At 51.5% G+C, this 16,905-nt stretch overlaps 1 protein-coding gene across 1 annotated transcript in view; it reads left to right on the forward strand.

Moving 5' to 3' along the window:
- Positions 1-853: 853 nt before the first annotated feature.
- LOC137144548 (uncharacterized) overlaps positions 854-16,905 on the forward strand; it is a 44,128-nt gene continuing 28,076 nt past the window's right edge. The window contains exons 1-4 of the mRNA XM_067534934.1: positions 854-954; positions 3,759-3,914; positions 6,411-6,538; positions 11,240-11,348. Coding sequence (XP_067391035.1) covers positions 897-954; positions 3,759-3,914; positions 6,411-6,538; positions 11,240-11,348 — 451 coding nt within the window. The 5' untranslated portion in view covers positions 854-896. The remainder of the gene's footprint in view (positions 955-3,758; positions 3,915-6,410; positions 6,539-11,239; positions 11,349-16,905) is intronic.

Here is a 16,905-nt window from a genome sequence, read left to right on the forward strand (position 1 = left end):
ACACCCCAAACTCCCAGGGACTCTGATGCCATGGCACCCACAGGCAGCTAATCCACCACCGGTTAAATGATGGCCAAATTGGTGGCGCTGTCTTCTTTAAAGCCAGCTACCAACAGCAGGCAGGCCAACACGGCTGAAAGGAGAAAAATCCTGACATTGGAGGTTCTATCCCAAGATCATGCAGCAGGTTTAATAATTGCACCTCGAAATGGCTGTCAGCCTGCCCCGGCAAGCCGGGGCTCCCGCTGTCAGCCAGATGCCGGACCTGAGGGTCCATTAAAAGCTCAGAAACCAGAAGGGAAAAAAAGAAAACCTGCATTTCATTAAAAACAAAAAGCCCTGGTGAGTTTTAACCAATCTCATAATGTTGGGGGGAGGGGAGGGTCTGGCTCATGATTTTCCAGTGGCAGGGTTGGAAACACTGTGCACAATGAGCTCCGTGGCACGATGCATGCATTCCTGGGGCCAGGGAGAGGTGCACCCCGGGGTGCTGGGGGGCAGGGGCAGGGTGCAGGGTGCATGCATCCTTCGGACCTCGTGCAGGCGGGGGAAGGGGCCGGGCGAGTCCAATCGCTTACTGCGTCCATCCGTAGCACTCTGACTGCAGGGGGGGGGGCCCTGGGACAAGGGGCCGGCACCCCTGGGAGCTCCGTGCCCCCGGGGGTGGGTGCAGAGGGGAGGGCGGGGCCATCTCCCAGGCAGCGCATCCTCGAGCCCCGGGGGGGCGGTGCGGGAGGGAAGCATCCCTTGCAGCTCCGTACGCCCCCCCCCCCCCCCCCAGCTCATCCCGCGCATGCGCCGCACCCTGCTCTTTAAATCCCCCCCCAGCTGCGGCTGGCCCAGCTGGTGCCGCACGTGCCGTTGTCCGCGGGGGGAGCAGCCGCCGGCGCCCGGCCATGTCCGACAACGGCTCGGAGCCCGGCCGCCGCCGGCGCTACACCCACGACACCTTCGGTGAGCGGCGGGGCCGGGGGGGGCCGGTCTGCAAACCGGGGGGGGGGGCTCAGGCCCGCCCCCCCCCCCCCCCCCCCCGCCCCCCCCCCCCCCCCCCGCGCGCAGGGAGCTCGCTGGCCCCCGGCCGCCCGTGGCAGTGGGGGCGCCCCAAGCATGGGGGGAGCTCGGCAGGCCCCCCCTCGGGCTCTCCGGGGCGCCCCCAGGTGCCGGGAGCGGGGCTGCCCCTCGAGCCCCCCCGAGCGGGCAGGGGCCGCACCTGTTGCCTTGCAAAACCTCCTCTGCCTCGCTCTCTGCTGCGTGCACGAAAACCGGCGCGGCGCCGCTTCCAGCCGGAGCCCCCCCGGGCCCCAGCCGGGCTGCCGAGCCGGTCCCGGGCAGAGCGAGGCAGGACCCCGCCGGTTCCCGCTGCAAAAAACCAACCCACCCTCGGCTCGTTTCAATTCGCCCCTTTGCAACCGGGAAAGAGCCACGTGCCCCCGAGAGACGTGCCTGAATCGGGGCCGCAGAGTGGCCGGGCCTTCCCCCAGCCCTGCCCCTGGAATAACGCCTCTGAGCCCCGGTGACCGGGCAGCTGCTGGGCCCGTCCCCTGCGGGGCTGAGCGACACCTGCAGCGTCCGGAGACCCGAGCAGTCAGGCTGCATCTGTGCCCATCCAGAGTCACCCGGGAATGGGGCCGGGCCGAGCCGAGCGGGTCTTCTGCGAAGTTGATCTAGGGACCCCATGAATCTTGCTGGGCACGTTGAGTGAAGCCCTGGGGTTTTGTGTGGTGGCACCCAAGGGCCGGGCCTAGCTCTGGAAAGCGGAGTCTGGGGCAGGTTGCGGTTGGGAGAAGGGGAACGACAAACCATTGGGCTGTGCTGCTTGCTGGGAACCCAGCCCGGCAGAACCGAGTCTCTGGGAGTTACAGCCCGGCAGATCTGCGGATCTCCATGGATGGGCTGTGGATACACATTTTGTATCCTTGCAGGGCTCTGCCTAACAGAAATTTCAGTGTCAGCCAGGTAGGACCCCTGGGGGTGAGTGCGGAGTATTACCCACCCCAGACATTCAACAATTGTGATATTGGCTTAAGAAGCTTGGTTTGGTTTTTTAAATAATTTTTGGTTATTCAATTACCTTCTGGTTCCCCCCTCTCTCCCCCCCGTCTCTAGGGAGCCCAAGCTCCAAATCTGCAAGCTTTTCTCTGCAATCATAAGGACTGGAAACTTAAATGAAAGTTGATGCTCTCATGCAGTAGCATGATTCCAGCAGCTGGGGCTTTAAGGGGGAAAAAAGTAATAATTGTGAGAGTTGGCAACATAGGGAGGTGTGAAAAATAAGCCAGACTCCTAAAATGCTTTCAGTCCCTGTTATCTAACCCATTCACCAATAACCTTTAAACGTGTGGGGGTTTATCTTGGAAGTGCCCCTTCTCTGTCTGTCCGTCTAAGCCGCCCTATTGTATTAGTGCCTGAAAGAATCTGTTCTAAAGCATGAATAGCTCTGACTCAGAAGACCAAATGTGTAGTCAGATTTTATTAGGCTGGAGTCAGAGGCGCCTGTTTGTTTTAGGGGGATGGCTCAGCATTATACAATACAGTGACAGGCACGGCAAAGAGCAGTAAAACAACGGTCTCACCGGGGACCCAGGGCACAGTTTTAGACAATGCCAGCTTTGAGATCCTTCCCCCCCCACACACACACCCCTTTTTTTAACCTAAAGGTAGGTAGATGGAGTGCATGCATGTGCACAAAAGCCAGCTTGATCTGCCCTTTGACACCCTAGACAGTGACTGTCTTTTTCCCTAGCACCTTTCATGAGCAAATGGGGTGGCGGAATGGAAGGAGAATTGATCTGCTGAACATCAAGGGGAAACTGAAACGATTGGAAGGACATCTGCTGTTGGAGAACGTTTGGGGGATTTCTTCAAGGGGACCAATGGGTTAAATCAGCTCTAGGCTCGGTCTCTGAAGCCCCACTGACCTTCTCAGTCTAATTGGTGTAACCTTGATGGTATAATTGATTAGTTTGGTGAAGATCATGTGAAGCCACTTCCCCACCAGCCCCGTGTGCTGCATTTCCTTATCCCAGCTGTCATCTGATTCACATTGGCAATGGGTTGGGCGCGACAGTAACTTGGCTGGAGTTTTTGGCTCGCCTGATCTGTCCTCTTCTCTGGTGGAAGCAAGAGTGGAATTTTCCCGGCCCTCCCTGAAACGGAACGATCTGGGCCAAGGTTGCCAATGTCGGAAAGAAAACAAGGAGCAAAAAGCATCTGAGCGGGTGGGGGAAAGGGTTGAATTTGAGGCAGAGGGCGTTGTCCCCTTTCCTTGCCCAAACCTTCAGGTTACCTCTGCCTAGACTAGAGACGACCAACCCGCCACTGACTCGTAACCTAGGAAGCGAACATGGCATGGAACAAAAGTACGGCCTCCCACTCGAGTTTTCCTTCTTCCTAGTATCGCTGTTTCTTTTGTGACTGGACACGTCTCTGGGTGCTGTGTAAGTCCACGGCTGTAAAAATAGGGTCCTCTCCCCAAGGATGACCTACCCTAGACTAGCCGGATAGGATGCAGCAGGTGACCCTCAGTAGGAAAAGTCTTCAGGTGCTCTATGCCGTGGAGGGGTTTCTCTTCTCGTTTCTTCTGATTTGGCTTTTCTCCCCTCTGTCGGCACTTTCTCCCCTTCAGCATTTCTCGTCCCACCCTGCCTGTTCTAATTACACTTGGCCCGGCTGGCGTCCATAACGGCTCCTGCTTAGAAGCCCTGTCCCGAGAGCGTGACGGTCTTTTTCTCACTCTCCCTTCGCTGTATCCGTTTCAGATTTCCCCAAGGAATTTGAGCACAGGGCCGATCCTCATCGGCGAGGGTCGCTGTGTGACCGGCACTGTGGGGCCATTAACAACACGCATGGAGACCTTGGGGACATGCACTCGGGATCCCATCAGCACAGCATTATGACCCCCAGGATACTGCCAGGTAAGAGTGAAAGGGTCCGCTAGGAAGCCCGCTAGTGTGAGAGTGGAAGCCCGCTAGTGCTGCTGGGTTTACAGCACAGAATTGGCCTCCAGGGCGATGGGAAAGCGTTAGATGCCTCCTTTGTCATTCGGTCCCTTTCGAGAGGAGAAGACGTGGTGGCTGATGATCAGTAGCTGGCAAATGCACTCCCGTGGAAACTGTGCAGGTAGCCCAGAGAATGCAAGGGGGACTCCAAGTGCACAGGGGTCCCTCTCTGACCTACCCGCTCCAGCTCTGGGCTCTCACGCCGGAAGGTGGCTGGAGCCTGCGGCACCTTCTTGTTGAAGGATCTCAATGCTTTGCACACACAAGTGAGGCCTCTCCTCACCCCTGAGAGGCAGGCGATCTGCCTTCTCTTAGAGGTGCAGACCTGAGGAAGTGAGTGACTTGCAGCTGGAAGGGAAAGCTGGGAACAGAACCCAGGAGTCCTGGGCGCTAACTAATAAACACTCCCCTATGTAGAGGCTTATAAGGTGCAGCTTGACAAAGCCCTGGCTGGGATGGTTTAGTTGGGGTTGGTCCTGCTTTGAGCAGGGAGTTGGACTAGATACTTCCTGAGGTCCCTTCCAACCCTCATCTTCTATGATTCTGTGACTACGTGGGTGGATCCCCTGGAGTCCTGCTGTGGTAGAGAGGTTATATCAGCACGGTTATGTTGAGCACAGCTTATTTGTAATAGCAAGCACTTCAGATTTTCTAACATCCAAGATCTTGAAATAAATCTTCTTGTAATGTATGCCTTTACTGGCAGGCTAACCTAGCCCCTACCAGGGGAAGGGGGGGGGGGGACAACTGATCTATGGCTCCAAAAAACCCCCAACTCTTAAATACTGATTGTGAAGAGAGCAAAGAAGTGACGCTGGGCCAGAGCCGACTTCAGACCAGGGAGCGCTCTCGTGACCTGCGTCTCGCTGCGTAGGAGGAATGATGCTCTGGCCAAGGGTGGCTTTCGAATGCAGCAGGTAGAACACGCCAGCGTTCCCTTGACTTCAGTGAACAACCGCAGGGGAGCAGCAGTGGAAGGGTTAAACAGGGCAACCTCAAAAGTAGCTCGCAGAGTCACAGTCTGAGCCAAGGACACCAGAATTTTATTTCCATCTCGGCTGTTGCTGCGTTACCTTGCATCTTCCGTGTCCGTACAGTGGGAATACTGGCCTCGTTGGGGGGGTGTTCGGTGTATGCAATTAGCTAATCATCATAATACATCTTGAGTACAACCCCCGCAGTTCCCTCTTGGTAACTTCCCCTGAAGAGTGTATTGAGTCTGGCAAACACACAATCAGCTCTTTGTTTTTCTCAGGTCTGCTTAGTTTGGTCCTTTTCCGTCTCTCTGGTCACAGCAACATCCCACAAAAGCCACGGAGGGGGACTGGGCTGTCCTGTCCTTTCTCGTGAGCGTCTGAGGCTGGCTGGTTGTGAACCACTTCTGTTACATGTTTACCAAAGCACTCGTGGCTTGGGAGTGTGGCTGTGTTGAATTGTTTGCCCAGGGGGTCCTCCAACTTCGCCATAGTGGGGAACCACCTGTCCAATGAGAGATGGGATTCAGCGACCCCCCCTCTCCTGTTAGCTGCAATGACTTGAGACGCTTATGGCAACTACAGCAATTCACAGGGAAAGTGCTTGGGGGGCCTGGATAATCTCCATCCAAGAACAGCAAAGGAACCGGCACATGAAATTTCAGGGTCATGGACCCACTCCAGGAGTGTGTGGGAGAGGTTCTATGGCCTGTACTGTGCAGGAGGTGAGACTAAAGGACCATGATGGTCCTTTCTGGCCTTCAAGTCTATGACAAATGCATCTTTTAGCCTCTCTTCTCCAATTTAGCTGCTGGAGTCACAGCGCAATGTGACCAGCTCTCCACACCCCCTCAGCCAGTGCCCTGCATTGTGTGATGTACAAGCTAGGCTGCAGCTTGGGGAACCACTGGTTTGAAAGAACACTTGTGGGTGGTGTGAGTGTCTGCTGTTCGCGGGCTCTGGTTGGTCACGTGGCATTGCTTACTCCCTGATTGGGTGGAACAGGTGACCCTGAACAGGTGACTTGCCTGCACCATACTTGGTAGGGTGACTTTTTAGACTCTCTAGCGGTTGTACTGAGACGTGTGGGTTGGGTTCCCCCATACAGATACCATCTGCCCATGGGTGAAGAACTAATCATTTGACCCTAAAATAGCGGCAAACTGATGCTGGCACATTCTTCCTGCTGAGTCTTGCCCGTTTACTCTGTCTCGCTGTTCTGTGTTGGGTTAGAACCTAGCAGAATGAGATCCTGGTCATGTAGTAATACCATCAAACATACAAATAAGTAATACTGTCCCTGCCCTGAGCGCCCTACGGGACACATTCCTGAGCTCTGCAGGATCCTTAAAGGACAGTCCCGTAGCTGGACGTAGGGCTCTGGCTGGGCTGTGGTGTGTCTAAATCCTGGGCTTTGCCTTGCTGATCTCTTGCGCAGTGATCTCAACACCTGCCTGCTGCCAGCACCACTCCGACGAGGTACAGATCTGTGACGGCTGCTTGGTGAAAACCACCATCACGGCGGAAAACGAGGTGGAAGCCAACAAACTCTCCAACAACTACAAGGTTTGTTCTGTCACCCTCCCCCTCTTTTCTCTCTTTGGGGTCATGCATCGGTGGCTGAAAGCCAGAATCTCACTGAGGGCTGCGGTCTCTCTGGTGGCATGTGTGCGCTCAAGCTAGGGTGCTTCAGAAAGTGCTTGTCCGTTTCCCAGCTGTGGCTAATGGGCGGTTTCCTTCCTACAGTTGCTTTGATCCCCTACAGAAGCGTGGCCATTGTACAGTCCAGGGCGCTGCTGCTGGGAGGATCTTAATTGTAGGGGTGGGTTTTTACGGACTAAGGCCTAGAACTGGGAGGAGGGTGCTGGTTATCCTACTCTGGTGTCTGAGAGGAAGGATGGCCCAGTGGTTAGGACACTAGCCCAGGACTTGAGATCTGGTATCAATTTCCTGCTCTGCTACTGACTTCTTGTGACATTGGGCAAGTCACTTAACCTCTGTGCCTTAGTTCCCCCATCTGCTGGAATTATTTACTGAAATTATTAATACTAATATGGGAAATCACCAAACACCTATTCTGTAAAATGCCTAACTAATAAGTAATTTACTACATCCAAACAGTAACAAAACATTTCCAAGTATTTGATCAAGACGCTTACAAATGGACTAAACCCAGGTTCATATCGGTTGGCTCCAAGGTGGCCTGCCAGGATTTAGTAATGAACCCTTTAAACGTTTACTTTTTATCACAAACAAGTGGTGTCCTCGCCAATTACTGACTTCGGTTAAAAACCAATTGGCAACAGTTCACCCTTATTTCCCGTCTTAATCCGGATAAGATTTACAACCTCCTTTCCTCTGCTCCTTCTTGCTGGCCTGCAGATTTCCCGTCAGAGGCCTTTTTAGAAAATTCCCCTTAACTCGTTCGTTATTCTTTGAACCAGACCTCCACCTTGCTTCATTCCTTCTGGCCCTTCTCATTCATTTCCAAGGCCTACCATCTACTTGCTAGTCAGGGCCTTTCTTTATGACACCATTTGATATGTCCTTCCCCAAACTTAAACTAACTTTAATTCTTTAATTTTGGACTTCTCCTGCACCATCTGCAAAATGGGAATAACAGGGCTACTCTGCCTTATCTGGGTGTTGTGATTGCTAAGTCCCTCTTCTAAATGCCGCTGTAAAATGGCCTACGTCTTGGGCCTCCTGAGTTGCTAAATCCCTTTTCTGGCTCACCTCAGCTGCCTCTTTCCCACAGATGGTGTGCAGGAATTATTATTATTTATGCAGGGTATCCCCATGATGCTAATTTAACCATCAACCCCCCCCCCCCCCCCCCCCCCGTGTCCTCTTCTTTGGAACCTGAAATGTGGTAATCCTGATCAGAGTTCACCCTGGAACAAGCCCTGCATGGAAAATAGAAACACCCCCTCTCCCCCCACCCCAGCTATGATGCTTTTAGATACACAGACTCTCCCCCCCCCCCCCCCCCAAGATACATACATCTATGCTTATAAACTAAGAGCAAAAAAGGTCACTAGGTGAGCAAAAGCAAGGACCTCCTGTGCAGGCCCTCATACACACAGTCACCACTTTGTCTGAGCATTCTGGGGGGTGCTGACTCTGGGAGGAACTAGGGGGGCTTGAGATGTACGTGAAGGCGATTGCCTGCACAGTGACGGGTGCAGGGGGGCCTGCTCTCTTCGTTCCCGGGCTCAAAAGCACTGGTGCTTTGCCTTCCTGGGTACAGAGAGAAGCCACCTATTTGGCCAATAAAATACAAAAAGCCCCTGGTATCTGAATCAGGGAATGGTTTAATCCTTCCAACCCTGCACTGCTCACACAGTTTTCCCCCTGGGGGGAGAAGGAACCACATGTGACACTAGTCCTCTTCACTGCACTGCTGGAAGGTGCTTGGAGCTATGGTGAGGAGGGGTTGTACGAACCCAGGGAGAAGAGAACAGAAGCGGGGACGCCCTGTGCATGGCAAAGGCTAGGACTGTGTGTGCAGAACACTCCTTTCTCCTTCCGTCCCCTACACCACTGGTATCAACTACTGGTCCATGGACCGGTGCTGGTCCCGGAGATCCCCCTGACACAGTTTAGGAAGACAGCAAGCCGGTCCCTGATATCAAAAAGGTTGAGAAACACAACCCTATGCAATGATGAAGTATCTCTGATCAGATCCTAAATTTGTGCAAATTGAATGCCCGTCCACTGGGGAAGGGCTGATCTCATGACAGCACCTTCTGACATGGTTAAACTGCAGAACTGGTGAGTCATTTCTTCTGTAAAATTGTAATTTTCTCAAACCTGCCTTCACTCGTTAATCTGGATTAATTTCAGTTGAACGTAACTGGAGAACCTCAGCAAAATAGCCCCGACTGCTAATGCCTGCATGGGTCTGGAGCTGCTGGTGGTGTCTCTGCACTGAATGGGCAGGGTTAATCCGAGATGGTAAATAACAGGGAATGACGAAAAGGCTTTTCATGCTCCCTAACAACCAGTCCCCAGATCCAGCCTGGATGATCACAAATAGATGTAAGGGCCCTCTGACGGCTTGTTCTGGGCGACCTGTACCTCTGACAGGTAACCGTGCTCCGTCCTCAGTCTTCGAACGCTGGAGGTGCCAGCGTTATAGAAGCAGGCTGGTTTCGGAGACGCCATAATATTGCACAGTTCTGTCTTGCTTCATACAGGAGCTTTGGTTATAAAGACTAAACAAGTGGAGCACGTTTCGGGCAGGTCTACGTATAAAATGCTGCACCGGTGCAGCTGTAGCATGTCCGTGAAGATGCTACTGTATTCCCTCCCCCCAAGCCGGTAGCTATGTTAGCGGGAGAAGCTCTCATTGACGCAGTGCTGTGTACATCAGGAGTTAAGCTGGTCTGACTGCGTCGCTTAAGGGTGTATGTTTGTAATGCTGACTTGGCCTTACACCATCCATTACTCCCCCATCAGCATGTGTTGGCTCCAAGCACGTTCTTAGATGGCTGTAGGCAACAGCGTGTTCAATTTCCATTGGGTTTATCCAGTCCAAAGTTAATGACCTGGAGGCAAATGAATGACCTTTTCAGCCCGTGGGCCGTTAGGGATTAAAAGATCTGAGTGTTCTAATTTGCCTTCATTTCCCAAGATCTTGTATCCTGATGACTGTGGATGTTGAAGACAAATTTGAGGCCGGGGGGTGGGGGTGCATGAAGATTACGAGTGCAAAATGCATGTAGCTGGAGTCTAATTAAAGCATTACTGTTAAATACCGGCAGCTGGAGGACCGCACCAATGTTATCTGTCCGAAGTTCTTTTCTGGCCCGTTACCTTAGTGCCGGAGCACCTCACAGCGTAGCTTATCCTCGCAACCCCCCATGAGATAGGGCCAAGCTCTTGTGCCCATTTCTCAGATGAGAACTGAGGTAGAGAGTAAAGGTTGTGTCCAAGGTCACGCAGGCAGGCTGTGGCGGAGCTGGGAATTAAACTCAGGTCTCAAGTCCTAGGCCAGTGCTCTAAACGTGAGGCATTTCTTCCTCTGAGGTGGTGTGGGAAACTTTGAAATTCCCTCCCATTTTAAAACCCTTCACTTATCAAAACACAGTGCAGGTAACTGGGGCCAAAAAGCCCAAAGTGGAACTGACCAAATGTTCCGTAGGGGAAAATTCTTCCCAGCCCCCAAACCTTCTCCAGGGAATCCTAGAGTCTAAGGATGGGTTTTTACAGCCCCTCCCTCATGTCAAAGGAAGGCCAAATGCCTGTGGCTACGTCTACACTGCAAAGAAAAACCCATGGCACCGAGTCGGAGCCCGGCTCAAGTGACTTGGGCATGCAGGGCTAAAAGGAGCAGCCTCGATGTTCCCATTTGGGCTGGAGCCTGGGCTTTGAGACCTCGCCGGGGACGTCTGCGCTGTTGTTTGTAGTCCCACAGTCAGTTGAACCAGGCCCCGAGATTGGCGCTGCCGGTGCAGACGTACCCTGTCTGTCCTTGTTAGCGAGGATTAACTGGCTCAGAGTCGCTGTTGTGTGTTAACCACATGCAGGAACTTTCACCGCCTTTCTCGTCGGTGCTGGGCGGTAAAGAAGCTGACTGAGGTTTCTGGGGTACCATCATGCGTGAGGGCAGTGGGGGGGTTGTCACTACACTGTTGGTGGCTGGTCTCAGTCGGCTGGTCCCAAACAAACGCTGTATCCCTGACGTTTGGTTGCCTGGATGTAAATGAGACCCCAGCCAGAAGCCCCTCACCAGCTGTGTCCTGATCTCCAAAGTAAACCTGGCCCTCAGGCACCGTGGTCACTCTGAGTAGCGCCCGCTCTGCCTTCTCCCCCTGCTGCGTGCTCCCTAGCGAGCAGAGGAGTTTAGCAACTGTCTCAGGTCTATATAAACCTTCTGTGGATTAGCAGCCACACTCCTAAAATCCTGGGGCAGCCACTGTCTCCTGCCCTCCTTTCCCCTCTGTTTATCTGCCCGTAGCACGTTTGTTATGGCTGTGGTGTAATAGTTGCATGATGGTGAAACTTGCTGTATGCAGATGGCATCAGAGGGGCTGAACTTGGGAGGCTGATTGGACACAACATGGTCTGCAGCGGTGGGCGGCTGAGAATGACCTTCCAACCCAAGAACATCTTCTGACAATCCCTGCTGGTCGCTTCCTAGTGAAACCACATGCAGCACTTCTGACCAGCTTGAAGGAGCGGGACGTGCTCTCTGGAACGGCAGCGCCAGACAGGGACAGTCACCTGGTGCCTGACTCGTTTGTGTCTCTCTCTCTTTCACAGTTTGGCTTTAAGAAATGGAAGAGCCACGTGACAGCCAGGCCCTGGGAAGACCGGTCGGAAATCGTGAAAGAGCTCTACTCGGATCTGAACGTTGTGAAGAGCCCCGTAGGTAGGACATCCTGCCTCCCCCCCAGCCCCTGCTGCCGGCTGACACGGTTAGGACCTAACAAACTCAGGCTATCAGGTAGGAGCGTCTCTAAATCCTCCCCCAGCTAGCGGTCCCGAGTTCTGTTTCTCCTGCAAGACCAGCAGAGGTCTGGAATCCGTCAGCCCTCGAACTTGTCAGCACGTCTGGTAGGTGATTGTAACACGCTCATCCGGACTGACCCGGCCGTCGTGTTTAAAGTACATGCGCACGCCACCCGGTGGGGCAGAGGGGGGTGTGTGTGTGTGTGGGGGGGGGGGTGCTCCTCTTCCAAAACCAAGCCGCTAGTCCTACTCTCCTTGAGACCTCCTCCCGCCAAAGGGAAGCACTTGGTTGCAGAAGGCCGTGGTGGTCGGGCTGTTGGCATTCAGGATGTAGCATACGCCAGGCCGGTGCACGAGAACAGCAGTAGGGTGAGGATCTGGAGCGCGACAGCTGCTGCTCTGTGACCCAGACACACTCTCCCTCAGTTTATGAAGGATGGGGTCCTGGGTCCCCAGCGGAAATGGCTCCTGTCTGTGGCTCTCCTAGCAAGTAGAGTGGCACCTCCAAGGACCTGTGGATGGCAGCAGAATGTTTGTACTGCTCACGGTGGGATTTCCTCCCCGCATGTCGTCCTCTGTGTTGTTCGAGCCGCTGGTTAGCCGAGGCTGTGCCAAGCTCTCAAGTGCTGTGTTTAATGTGCAGCCATCCCTGCCACTTGCGTGGCTGCTTTCCTGAATGGGTGGTAAACTTTAAGGGGCTGGATCTGTGCCCACATCTCAGAAACAGAGGGAGTGCTGCCCATCGGGCGTGTAGCTGTTCTTTAAAGGCGGAGAGCTAGGGCGTTAGCTGTCTGCGTCTGGCTCTGAGCTGAGCAGTTCAGGTCAGATCCTGCGGTATGTTGATCCCATGGCTCTGAGTGACGGGGTAAGAATTTTTCAACTCGGCTCACAGTGCAGTGTGTGTAAATGCCTCCCCAGCCAGATCATTGGCTCAAGTCTGTGACCTAAGTTCCCTCTGGTGGTTAGGAACATAAGAATAACCTGACCCAGTGTGGTCCATGGTCTGGTCTGTGTAGCCCAACATCCTGTCTTCTGACCAGAGGCCGTTGCCAGATGCTTCAAAGGGAATGAACAGAACATGGCAGTTTATCGAATCATAGAAGATTAGCGATGGAGACTGCGCAGCCTCCCTGGGCAATTAACTACCCTGACAGGAAGTTTTTCCTAATGTCCAACCTAAACCACCCTTGCTGCAAAATAAGCCCATTGCAGCTTGTCCTATCCTCAGAGGTTAAGGAGAACAATTTTCCTCCCGCTTCCTTGTAACAACCTCTTCGGTATTTGAACACTATCTCCCCCTCCTCCCACGTCTTCTCTTCTCCAGAGGAAACAAACCGAATTTTTTCTATCTTCCCTAGACCTAGTGCCTAACGTTGTTAGCTTTTTGACAGCCACTGCACATTGAGCGGATGTTTTCAAAGAACTGTCTACAAGGACTTGATCTTTCTTGAGTGGTGGCAGCTAATTTAGACCCCATCATTTTATATGAATAGTTGGGATTGTTTTCCAATGTGCATTGCTTTGCATTTATCAATCTTGAAATTCATCTGCCATTTTGTTGCCCAGTCACCCAGTTTTGCGAGATCCCTTTGTAACTTTTCACAGTCTGCTTCGGACTTGACTGTTTGGAGTAATTTTGTGTCATTTACCAGCTTTGCCACCTCACTGTTTACCCCTTTTTCTAGATCACTGAGTATGTTGAACAACAGAGGTCCCAGTACGGAGCCTTGGGGGACACTGTTATTTACCAGTCTCCATTCTGAAAACACCATTTATTCCTACCCTTTGTTTCCTGTCTTTTAACCAGTACCTGATCCATGAGTGGACTTTCCCTCTTATCCCATGACTGCTTACTTTGCTTAGGAGCCTCTGGTGAGGGACCTCGTCAAAGGCTTTCTGAAAGTCCAAGTACACTATATCCATTTTTCACGTTTGACCCCCTCAAAGAATTCTAATAGACTGGTGAGGTATGGTTTCCCTGTACAAAAGCCATGTTGACTCCTTCACAACAAATCATATTTATCTGTATCTGATTAATTCTGTTCTTTACAATAGTTTCCACCAGCTTGCCTGGTGTACTGAAGTTAAGCTTACCAACCTGTAATTGTCTGGATTGCCTCTGGAGCCTTTTTAAGAATGGATGTTACATTAGCTATCCTCCAGTCATCTGGTACAGAGTCAGATTTAAGTGATAGTTACATACCACAGTTAGTAGTTCTGCAATTTCATACTGGAGTTCCTTCAGAACTCTTGGGTGAATCCCATCTGGTCCTGGTGATGTATTACTGTTTAATTTATCAATTTGTTCCAAGACGACCTCTGAGGAACTGTCCCAGATTGAAGTGTCAACAGATTTATCACCTAAAAAGGATGGCTCAGGTGTGGGAATCTCCCTCACATCCTCTGCAGTGAAGACTGATGCAAATAATTCATTTAGCTTCTCCTCCATGGCCTTGTCTTCTTTGAGTGCTCCGTTAGCACCTTGTTTGTCTAGTGGCCACAGTGATTGTCTAACAGGCTTCTTGCTTCTGACGTAATTTCTTTTTTTTTTCTTTTTTTTTCTTTTTTTTTTTTTTGCTCTTTAGTTTTTGGGTCTTTTGCTAGGTGCTCTTCAAATTCTTTTTTTTTTTTTTTTTTTTTTTTTTTTTTTTTGCCTGCCCAGTTATACTGGACATGCCAGAATTTGTGCTCCTTTCTATTTTCCACAGTAGGATTTGACTTTGAATTTTTAAAGGATGCCTTTTTGCCTCTAACTGCTTCTTTTACTCTGTTTAGCCATGGTGGCATTTTTTGGTCCTCTTACTGTCCTCTTTAATTTGGGGTATACGTTTAATTTGAGCTTCTCATACAGGCCCGGCCGTAAGGGTGGGTGGGCTCAGTTTCCCCCCCGCTCCCCCCCCCCCCCCCACGCCGTGTTGGTACCTATCACCCACCTGACTGCCAGCAGCCAGGCAGGCGCAACTGCATCTGGAGAGGATGAACGAACTCAGCTGTGAGCGGGGGGGCAGCCGGACACTCACTCAAGCACACTCCCCTCCCCCCAACAACACACACACACACATTGTTGTTACTTCTTGGTACGTCCTGTTGAAAAGTGCAAGGCACATACACTCTGAAAGACTAACACTACAGAGAATATAAGGATTACATTGCTGTTTTAGTTTTTTACTGGTCTGGGCATTTTATCATTTTTATTTCTCTCATGCTTAAATTTAATTCTCGGAGTGGCGAGTTCTAAAATGCCTCAATTGTCGTGGCTGGAGTAATTATCATTATTACGTTTATTACCATACTGTGCTTTGTCATTCATTTAGAAAGGTGCAATCAGTATCATCCTTCTGGAATGTAAATTTAGCTCGTATTCACTTTAGCAATGCCAGTTCTTTTAAAAACAAAACAAAAAAATTAGCTAAACACCTAACTTTAGCCACGCTGCAGATGAAGCCCACTTACTTTCAAATGGTTTTTTTAAGTTATATCTGTAAAATAACATAAAATTCATACAAAAATAAATGCGGTTCCAAGTCTGATGCTAATAGGAATGATGGAGTCAAATGTTAGTGAATCACGCACATAATTGTGATCAGCAAACATAAATGCCAAAGTAATTAGAAAAATTCCTGCTCTTAATAAAAGGGGTGGGGGGACCCTTGATTGCATATATTAAAATTAAATCTTTCTAGTGGCGTGAAAAACAATTGACTAAAATAGAGTTAGATATTGTCAGCAACACAGTGTCTGTTAGAGTAAGCAGATTTTATTTATTTTTATTTCTCTCTCCTAAAGATTGATACTTACTAACCTGTGTTTCTGGCCTGTGTTAAAACTCCAGAAGGGATACCTCAAGGTTTGGGATTGGGAATATCTTGCTATATTATCTCCTGATCTGTTATAAATTTATGTCTAAACTTAAAAGATGGCTTTAATTGGTGTTTGTATATTTTTTTCTTTCTTTATATAGGCATTAGATACAGTGCTCCTACCAGCTAATTTTTAAATTATCTGCAAAGAATATCTAGTTTTCAGACTGAAGTTGTGGTTCCACCCCCCAAAATCTGAAACCATGCCCTGGTGAGCCAGGAGTGGCCAGAAGGCTGCAGGATGCCCGGGGGCTCTGGCAAGATGCAGCCCCTGTTCTACACGCAGAGCTCACTTTAGCCACAGGCCAAGCGCCACAATGCGCAGCAGCGATGCAGAAGGAAGCATGGAAATACACCTTATCTACCATGCCACTCTTACTGCTGCACCACTGCTGGTGGCAGCGTTGCCTTCAGAGCGGGGCGCCCGGCCAGGGCTTAATTTATGCCAGGATTGTGCCAACACCTCTTTCAATACAAATTAAGCCCTGGGGCTGGGGGGAGTCTGTGGGGGGCCAAAATACAAGTTCACCCAGGATGCCATTTTCCCTAAAGCCGGCCCTGCTCTCATGGTGTCTCTAAAAAGTGTCCATGCAGCTTGCAGGCATGTCACTCCTGTAATTGTTCTCTTTAATGTCTGTGTAACTAGCTCCGTCACTTCTGTCTTGTTCCCGTTTTTGAAGTCCAACAGCGCGCTGGGAAGGAGCAGTCTCGGCAGACAAGCCAAGAACAGAATGGGCAGACAGCTACCTCTCCTCTCCTGGAGGAGATCCCTCTGGGCTAAGGTTGAATCCGGTGGCAGGGATTGTGGGGGAGCTGGTGCTGCTGCCCATGCTGTACTTGGGGGGGGGGGGGCTTGGAACTCCCCGGATGCAGACCAGCCTGGGGCTGAGCTCCTTAGCCAGAGGCAGATACAGAAATAAGATGGCAGCAGAGATCTGCGGAAATACAGGTCGCTGGCCAGGAGAGACCCCTCTTTCTCCCCCACAAAATTCTCTATTGCTGCAGCCTAATCAGGACCTTCTTCCCTCATTGCCTGTGGCTATTGGGAGTCTGAAATACAAAGCCTGCCTGCTTTCCACCCTGTGGAACTTGTTGCCAGGAGATGTTTTGAAGGCCAAAACTGTAACAGGGTTAAAAGAATTTAAAGAAGTTCCTGAAGAACAGGGCCATCGATGGTTGTTAGCCAGGAGGGTCAGGGATGGAACGCCATGCTCTGAGTGTCCCTAGCCTCCATTTGCCAGCAGCTGGGAGTGGATGACGGGACGGATCGCTCGATTGCCTGCTCTGTTCGTTCCCTCTGAAGCACCTGGCGTTGGCTGCTGTCCGAGGACAGGATGCTGAGCTACGTGGACCATTGGTCTGATCCACTATGGCCATTCTTGTCTATGCTGGAAGAGAACACTTCCTCTCATCCCAGCTACTCTAACTCCTTACTCATGTACGGCTCCAGCCACTCTCCATCTCCCTCCTCTTCTCAATAGCCGAATGAAATCAGCACAGCTCTTCCACTGCTGCTTTAAGGGCTCTGGACTGATCAGAGTCCAGCTGGTGTCATGAGGCTGCTTGGGCAAAGCTCTGAGCAGCAGCAGAGGTCCCAGAGCAGCCTACCTGCAGACT

The sequence above is a fragment of the Emydura macquarii genome, unplaced genomic scaffold (genome assembly GCF_026122565.2).
Source record: "Emydura macquarii macquarii isolate MOO-44397 ecotype Brisbane River unplaced genomic scaffold, CSIRO-AGI_Emac_v2 contig_3470, whole genome shotgun sequence".
NCBI lineage: Eukaryota > Metazoa > Chordata > Testudines > Chelidae > Emydura > Emydura macquarii.